Here is a 9,507-nt window from a genome sequence, read left to right on the forward strand (position 1 = left end):
ATGTGATGAGCGCTTTGTGCTCGCTGAATGGCAGTGATGAGCCACAGTTAAGTCACTGCCATTAACCCTCTGAGGGACCGAAAAGGGCAGATGAAAGAAGAGCTGACGCACATATGGGAGGCAGAGGACAACAACTGGATATGACATGCTAATGTATGCTAATTACCATCCAGCCGATGCAGATTGGGAAACTCAATGCTAGTATAATAGTTTGTATTTCATTATTACAGCAGTTGTTACTTATTATGACCTCCATTTAATTTATGTCTTTACAAAATCCAGTACACTGATGGACACTGTAGCTCACTATATATATATATATATGTATAGTAGATCTATTTGCCACCATGTGAGCTAAACTGTGGGGTTGCACACTATAGATTAGTGTTGGCCCTACATTTAAACCGATTAGGGTAAATTGTTGTGTCCTCCAGTGGTAGCCCTTACAGTTGCAAACAGGGATTTAATAGAGATTAAGACATTGAGTCTGAGAGGGAATGATGCACAGAGTTTCCCATGAGAACACAAAATACATAAATTAGTAAATAATTATGTTTTTTGTTTGTTTCACAACTAAATGCATTTAGCAGATACACCGTTTACGGAGCACGTTATTTATTGTGATTGTCACGTGACCCCAAAAGCCAATGGCAACCCTGTTCTACAACCGCACAGCTTGTATATTTTCACTACCGACTAATCATCTGGCTCAAGTCACCCACAATAAGAAGAGGCACTGGGCCTAAATTCTTCAAAATAAAAGCGTGAACGTGTCAGTTTGACCAGAGAAAAATGACGTGTGGTAAGCAGTTGTGTAGAAAGTGTACGGGACACAAACGCATACATTTAAGAAAATACTGGACAAGACTGAAGTTAAATACAATTGCCAATAATGAAAGGCATTGCATTTAGTTGGCATTCTCATGTTTGGGAATTGTCTTCATCATATGGGTGAAAGGCTTATGTTCTTCCTATCAATATACTGCATGATCTTAATCATCTAACATTGCTTTGCCTTTATCTCAAAGCACATGCATTGACATGATTCCATGAGTTGGTGCTTTGAGTAAAAATCACACATTTTAAAATGTTTTTACGTCCACACACACATCAGTATGTGTTGTGGGAGAGGGAGGTTTGCCTCCAACATGTGGGCTCAGCGCTCAATAGGCTACGTATTCATCAATAGTTTCTGGCGGATCTCTCGCCAATGCGGCTTTAATTTTGAAATATTACGCCGGAAGTGTGGCTGCTACTCCCTTCTACCTTGACAGGTGTGGGGCTCAACATGCTATGGATGTAATGCCGTCCCGCGGACGGTGCGCTGCTGGCGGCTCCACACGGCTCACGTTATCCCTCCACGATGTCTTTGATAAGGTGCTCGGTGCCGCCGCGTCGAGCGCGTGCCTCTGATCATTATGGCAGATCGATCATTTAGATCAGATCAGAGGGGAGAATTTCTCTCCTGAGTATCGAGAGTTGTACGGTAAGAGGCTTTTCATGTTTGATGGATCATAAGGATGCAGAGGGGGTGCACATGTTTACACCACATTGCAGGCTGGGAGTTGCATTTTAGTTCGTTAATGTCTCAAATCTGACCTTGGTCATATATATATATATATAATTTTTTTGAAATCCAGATTTTAATTAATGAATTAAAACAACTTTGATGAGACATACAATAGAACGCTAGCCCTGTAAATCGCTTGTCTGATATTCATTCTTAAATTGAAATACCTTTGGCTGTACCTTTCAAATCAGATACAATGAACATAAAACAGTGATTTTTATTTAATTAAGTTGCACTTTGTCTATCCAATGACTGTGCTCTCTATAGCCTATGAATAACATACCTCAATATTGTCTGCGTATATATTGCTGTATATAGGTCCTATACATTGCACTCTGAGAACAATAAGTGTTTCCAGCAGTGAAGGGAGTCAAAGTGTCTGTCCACATCTTGATGTTGATTCATTAACGGCTGGCAGGCTGTATGGGGAAACCTGTTCTGTGCGGTTCCTCTTCATGCAGGTAATTGTCAGCTGGCAGCATGTCTGTTTATAATAACACCACTAATCCTATCAAAGTATCGCTGTGTTCCAACCTGAGGACTCAGTTACCCAGGAACAGTTAGTAAAGTTAGATGTGTGCAGAACTGCACAACTTTAAAGGCAAGCTTATATTGTGGTATGGGGTCAGATGAGTCTCAATAATTGCAAATCCACACAGAGACTCACAAATGCAAACACACAGATTCACAAATATATTCAATTCACAAATATATTCAATTTACAAATGCAGGCAGAACATTCACAAACTAGAATGGGCACTCGGTAGAGCGCATACCTTCGCATATCACAAGATTGGGCATTAAATTATGAACATAAAAATTTACCGTGCTATGGTAAAAAGAAGATTTGACCTTTTCATGACCTTGACCTTTGACCCGATCGATCCCAACATCTAATCAAATGGTCCCCGGATAATAACCAATCATCCCACCAAATTTCATGCGATTCAAGAAGATGTTGACCTTTTCATGACCTTGACCTTTGACCCGATCGATCCCAAAATCTAATCAAATGGTCCCCGGATAATAACCAATCATCCCACCAAATTTCATGCGATTCGGTTTAATACTTTATGACTTATGCGAATAACACGCACGCACGCATTCAAATACACGGCGATCAAAACATTACCTTCCACATTTTCAATGCAAAGGTAATAAATCCCAATGCACACGTAAATAAATTACAATTTATATTATATATTTATGCACTTCTAGGCAGATTTGCCTATTTGTTTGTGGATTTATATGCATGTATTTGTGGATTGCACTGCATTTGTTTGTGGATCGCTACACATTTGTGCATGGATTTATGAGGGGGGGGGGGGGTATTGAGAGCTGACAATACAGAAAGAGGCCAGGTTTACAATGTTGCATAAGAGATGTTTTCCTTCCACTTGGCTGGCAGGATGCAGATGATGGTGGTCCAGAAATAGGTCTGAGTGAAGGAGAGGGGGACCCTGCACACACGGTTTTTACCAACGGAGGAGAACACAATCAAGCCCGGTATTGCACTGTGAGGGTACAGATCTGGCTGTTTATAGAGAGACATCTTATTTTATATATTGCACAGCCTGGCCTTTGTTACTTATATCCTGCCATCAATGTTGCCAGTAATTTTCATTGTGTAGACAATATTACATTCAAGGACGTATCAGTCGAATGTATTTTAAGAAAGGGGGTGGGGGTAGCAGCAGCAATGTCTAATAGCTTTCCTTCTCATCAGCAAAGTGCACTATGGCAGTAGATGGTTCATTAGGCTGCATCTGTGTGAGATTTGTTGTTGTGAATTACATAAAACTTAAAACCGAGGTAGATGTTGACTGGAAGGACAGTCTACATCTCTAAATGTGGTGGAATCAAAAGCCATTCAAAGCTGATGTTCACACTGATGAAGCTGGATGGAGGGTGAAGTGAAGAACAGATGCCGGCTGCATGATGGCAGTGATAGACGATGCCTGTTGGTGTGGGTTGACTTTAATAACTGTCAAATGTGATTCAAAAGGACAAATGAGCTGGTCACATAGAGTGGAAAAAAACTGAGAGAGCAGCAAATGCACCCACGTTAGTGGATACATTTTTCACTGATTTATTGATGATGTGTTTCTTAATATCAGTGTTGTTTGTACCGATCAGATGTTGAATGTAAACAAAGACTTATTAAAAGAAAGAAAACGTTTCAGCTATTACCACATATAAAAGGGTATTTCCTCATCAATTGCAGACATAATTAATTCAGTTGGAGAAATGCAATCTACAAAAGTTGATTAAAGCAAGTTATTAATAATATGCATCAACGTTTTTTGAGAAAAGGCCACTCTAAAAATTTAAATAACTACAGTTGAATTAAAAATTATTTGTCTTTGGAAATTGTTATATGAATCTCTTTTTTCTGAAACAATATTATTCTTTGTTATTCTCATAGATTCTAAAAATGTAATATCTCAGTAATCCTGAATAAAATAACTGTGAAATGCAAAACACCTTTTTTATTTCACAAACAGTAACAGCCTCAACAAAAGCTGTAACCCAGTATAGTTATATTCAGTTGTGCAGTCATGTCAGATGAATCCATAGACATTTAAATATTAGTTTTGAAAGTCCTCCTCACAATCAATGAGGATCAGCGTTGGTGAAAGTCAGTGACTGAGCTGACTTTGAAATCGTCCATTGCTTGTGACATCGAATATAATAATATGGTAATATATAAAATCATCTTGCAAACATAGTGTAAAACATAGCTCATGAAAATCTTGTGACGGGAACAGCATTCGACTGATGGATCGCACTGCACTTGTATTACGTCAGAAACTATGAAACCCGGCTGCTGTGGAAAGGGACCAGCTGGTTGCTGCGTGAGACTGCCGGTCGCCTCCCTGTCACCTAGTTGGTTCATTTCTAAACCGCCACGCTCTGTTTATTTTGCAGTTCCAGACGATTAATGACAGATGACTTTTTAGTCACTGCTAAAGATCAATCTGTCCTCCCGGGGGATGATTATGAACGCAGCGGCTACTTCAAATAAAAGTGGAGGGTTTGGTGTTTTAGTGTGTCTCTGCTGGTCAACTGTGCTGTTTGTTGGATTTATCATTTGGAAACGAGCAGTGAGATACGTTTTTCCCTGCAGGCATGATACTGGGAGGTCAGCCTGGATGGGCATGATGATGGAGGAGGCGGCCAGTCAGCTCGAGAGAGACCATGTTCACAGTGTCTATGACAAGATTGCTCCATATTTCAACGACAGTCGCTTTAAAGCCTGGCCGAAGGTCCGACAGTTCCTGCTGGACCTGCAGCCGGGGAGCATCGTGGCTGACATTGGTGAGTGTCCCCTCCAGCAGTGATGTCATATTGGCCATCCCACCACACTTGATCATTAATACATTGTTTGTGCTTTTTTTAGAAACACAATATGTACTTTCAAATGTAATTGGACCACTTGTCCTAATTATTCACAAGTGTTGCATCTGACTGCCCTCGCCTTTGGCAGGTTGTGGCAATGGCAAGTATCTCCACATCAACAAGGAGGTGTTCAAGCTGGGATGCGACGTTTGTCACCCCTTGGTGGACTTTGCCTGGAGCCAAGGACACGAGGTCCAGATGTGCGACGGACTGCACTTGCCTTACAGAGACAGCTGCTTCGACGCGGTGCTCTCTATTGCAGGTAATGGCCAAAGCACAGGTGTTGATGTTGTTGACTCCTCCCATTCACTGACAAATTGCCCCCTTCATATGCATGAGGCCACACTGCTTTGGTGGCCATTTGCCTCAAATTAAATCAACTCATAACAACAATAAATATCAGTTTACCGCAGGCTTGTGTAGCCTAGCCAACGGTGTGAAATAATTAATGTCTCCCAACAAAAAAGTGCAATTAGGAGCGAAAGCGACAGCAGGCGCCCAAATTATTAATTTGTGTTGTGCGCCACACAGTGTACCGAACAGTGTGACTTGGCATCCTAATTAAGCCGATGCCTACTTATCATCTTACTTCATTCTGACAAATGGATGCTTATTTTTGTCCCAGTCATCCATCATTTGTCGACCAAAGAACGTCGTATTCGAGCAATAAAGGAGATGGCTCGCACCCTGCAAGTGGGTGGAAGCATCATGATCTACGTGTGGGCCATGGAGCAGAAACGTCGCAAGTTTGAGAAACAGGACATCTTTGTTCCCTGGAACCCAAACCCTCACTCGCCCTCCGGCTTCACCGGGGAGCACGCCAGACCCAGAAGGAGGGCCACGGCTCAGAGCGAGAGCGAAGCCATAGACAACGCTGACAAGCACAGGAAGGTTCGAAGCACATCCTCTGTGACGGACGAGGAGGAAGATCTGACCTGCACCGCGCAGAGCACACAAAAACTGTGGTTCTTCTCCAGGTCCCTGGATTCTGTGTTTGACTTTGGGAGCTTAGCCGTCTCCCGGTCGCCCTCCAGAGACATCAGCACTTTATCTTCACCCTCGGGTGAGAACGAGGGGAACAAGGCCAGCCAGCGCGGGAGACGGCGGGGCCTCATCAAACAGGTGTCGAGCTTCTTTTACCCGTCGCCTGTGATCGGATCGGAGGACGTCTTCGACTCCGTCACAGACCTGCACAAGGGACGAAATGATCCCAGAGGCGGCAACAACAACAACCACGGCACACAGAACCCAAGTGTCCCAGTATCTCTAGCCCAGGAGTGTGGCTCTCTGGCCCTGCCGGATCTGGTCCCTTTCCAGAAGGAGCACCTGAAGCAGTCTGGAGCTGAAAGGGAAGGAGGGCCGCAGGGAAAAGAGCAGCAGGAAAGCACAAGTAGTCCTCGGGGGAAGGAGGGGCCGGCGGAGGGCTCCTGCCTGAGGTACTATCACGTCTTCAGGGAGGGAGAACTCGCAGAGCTGATAGAGAATCATGTTGAAGAGCTTCATGTCACACACACCTACTTTGATCATGCCAACTGGTGTGTGGTGGCAGAGAAAGTTCACTTGTGGAAAATATGATTTTAACTTGTTAGATGTGTATTGTTTGACATCAACTCTGGCTCAAGTTTTAGCACAGAATCACAATTAAAAAAAAAAATTTATTCTGTCAATACATGAAACCAAGAAGCTGAATCCACATGTGCAGTGTGTGTGTGTGTGTTACCTTTTTAGTATCAAGAGCATTAGTTTTTATTACCAAACCACAGCGAGCTCCAGCACACTGATGACTTTAACTCTTTTTAAAAGAGCATTTCTGCACGAGATTTTAAGAAACGTTTCTCTCTTTGGACTTTTAATATTTGCCAAAGAGGAATTTATGGGAATACAGTACACTCGTAAACTTACTCTTAAATGTTTATTACAGTGCACATTTCTTATTTATATTGTTGTTTTAACATGTCCTTGAATCTGTAATATGAGCTAAGTATCTGTTATGGACTTCCTGGTCAGACTCTGTAAGCTGCTCTTGTGTAATCTCTTGTACCACTATCATAAGAGCTCAAAGATTTGCAGAATATCTTCCAACACATTTGTTTTCACAAGTTTTCTCCAAGCATTCCAAAGAATGTGCGTGTTCTTGATGTTTGTAATAGTTGTATAGTCTTGTGTTGAAGTAACACATGCACTGCCTCATATACTGTGAATGAACATTGCACTGTACCACAAATATGTCTCTTAGATGGTAAAATCTGAAACCTATGGGCGGAGCCTATCCTTATCAATACAGTATGTGTGGACCAACTGTGTTTGTTCTTAAGTGACACTACCTTTTAATGGTTTATGTAAATACTGAGTTTGAATTTGGTTTTACTTCATAAATATTTTTGTTTTTGAGTTTTTGTTAAATCATTCTTTAAGAAAAATACCACATACTGTATCAGAGTATTAAAATATCCGAGTAGAGCTGAGATACAATGAGCAGATGGTAGAATCTGTGGAGTGAATAGTCTCAATACCTTTTTCACAATTCTTACAATGCTAAAATTTAAAGCTGCTGCATCCACACAATATATAGTATTGATTCCTATAATGTAGCATTATAATTTGTTTCTCTTTTTTTTCCAATTCAGTTTATTTTGTATAGCCCATTATCAAAAAATACAAATTTGCCTCAGAGGGCTTTACAATCTGTACACATACGGCATCCCTGTCCCAGGACCTTTATTATTCCTAAATATCACTTCAAGTAATCTGACCGGATCACGGCTATCGGATCGGATCAAATCATCAGACTTTCGGCGTTTCTCAATATGCGTACTTGTGCGTACTTTCCTCTACTTGTGTTCTAGTGGACTCGTGAAACGTCATCAGTCTCAGCCCGGGTACATGTTCCAATTCAAAGATTTGCGGTTCTGCTCGCGGGACCACTGAGCTCTGCAGCGCCGGGCGGTCAGCGCGCAGTGTGGCCGCCGACAGCAGCCTGATGTCGGCAGGACTTTTTTAAATGCTCCGCTGGCTCTGACGTCTCCGTAGCGGTTAAACATGAAATATAATTCGGTTTGGAGGATCTAACGAGCACGAAGAGTTTATTATTTATTCACAGATAACGTTACATCAGTTTGACTGAGGGTTAAGATTCATAACTTAATATTTTAATTAAACTTTAACGTTGAACTCATGGTGTCCTTTTACTTTTGACCGAATTGTTTGCAATTACATGTGTAATAGAACTATATATATATATATATATATATATACACACATACATAATTCAAAATAAAATAATTATATTTAAAGAATAATGAAAAAAGCAGGGTTGTCATATTTTTTTGGACAACAAAATAATTAACAGTGAATAATTAGAGTAAACTCAGGAGCAAGAACAGCTGATGTGGTGACGTCATCAAGTAAGCTGCTGTTCCAATCGCAGAAAGACCGTCCTCCCGTTCTCCAGTCCTCCGGAGTCTGGACTCCCAAGACCAGACTCCCAAGTCCAGACTCCAAAAGAACACAAGTCTGTACTCGTGTACTTTGAATTGAGAAACGCCGATTGAACTGGAACATGTACTCGGGCTGAGACTGATGACGTAACACAAGTCCACAAGTGCAGAGAAGTACAGACAATAACGCATATTGAGAAACGGCTAAAGACACTGAACAGGAAGTGCTTACTGGTTCAGTGCGGAAACATCTGCAGCCGCTGAACGCTGCGCCGAGCAGCCGCCTGGTGGGACATGTGAGCGTAACGCCGGCCATCTCCCTCACTCACCGCCACTCAACAGGTGCACGGTCACCATGACGCAGTGCACGGTGTTATGACACGTGATGGAGGCGGATGTGCCGCCGTGCTCTTCCTCTCTCCCGCCCTCTGCTGTGATGGAGGGGAAAGCGCAGCGCGCGGCCTGTGGCGGGTCCGCGGGAGATCGTCACCCTCTACCGATCGAGAGTGAAGGATGCAAACGTACAACAACATGGTGGCGAAAAGAACAAATCAGTTCGACTCAGATCTGTCACGCTTTCATCTCCCTAGGAAGTTCACTGAATATGTGCATTATGTCACACACCAGGGCAATTCAATGTGAGTTACAGGGCAACGGTCAACGTTTTAACATGTTTAAAGTGTAACTAGCCTACAGGAAAGCAGAGCTCTCAAGTTTTGAAGACAGGCAAGCGTGAGATTTCCATCAGCACCCGATATACAGAAAAAAGAGTTGTTGGGGGGGGTGCTGATGATTTCTATCGAGAGAGTTGTTTGTTGGGGGGGGGGGGTGTTTTTTTTTTTTTTTCCCAATGCGCGCAGCGCGGCGTCGCGCAGCGCAGCGGAACAAAACAATATCGAGCGCACCCTGCATTCCCCCATTAAAGCAAGCAGAGGTTTTTTTTGGTTTTTTCAGCGTGTGTGGTGTGTGTGTGCGTGATAAGACGAAGAAGACGAGTCAATGCGTCACGTCTCACTCCTGGAGCAGGAGAAGTATAGTCGTAGAGTAGGCCTACAGATCAAAAATATATATTTTTAAACACAGCACACTGCCACATTGACA

The 9,507-nt window shown here is 42.6% G+C and overlaps 1 protein-coding gene across 5 annotated transcripts; it reads left to right on the forward strand.

Annotated features, from left to right (window-relative positions):
• Positions 1 to 1,350: 1,350 nt before the first annotated feature.
• On the forward strand, positions 1,351 to 7,360 carry trmt9b (tRNA methyltransferase 9B). 5 transcript variants are annotated; one of them, XM_056441993.1, is made up of 5 exons: positions 1,351 to 1,486; positions 2,979 to 3,092; positions 4,698 to 4,888; positions 5,058 to 5,231; positions 5,595 to 7,360. In XM_056441993.1, the coding sequence occupies exons 3-5, from the start codon at positions 4,723 to 4,725 to the stop codon at positions 6,542 to 6,544; spliced, it is 1,290 nt and encodes a 429-aa protein (XP_056297968.1). In that variant the 5' UTR covers positions 1,351 to 1,486; positions 2,979 to 3,092; positions 4,698 to 4,722; the 3' UTR covers positions 6,545 to 7,360. The 5 variants fall into 5 exon arrangements, with proteins under 5 accessions (XP_056297968.1, XP_056297971.1, XP_056297969.1 ...); XM_056441996.1 differs by having other exon boundaries at positions 2,979 to 3,086; XM_056441994.1 differs by lacking the exon at positions 2,979 to 3,092.
• The last annotated feature ends 2,147 nt before the right edge of the window (positions 7,361 to 9,507 follow it).

Source organism: Pseudoliparis swirei, chromosome 20 (genome assembly GCF_029220125.1).
Source record: "Pseudoliparis swirei isolate HS2019 ecotype Mariana Trench chromosome 20, NWPU_hadal_v1, whole genome shotgun sequence".
NCBI classification, from domain to species: Eukaryota; Metazoa; Chordata; class Actinopteri; order Perciformes; family Liparidae; genus Pseudoliparis; species Pseudoliparis swirei.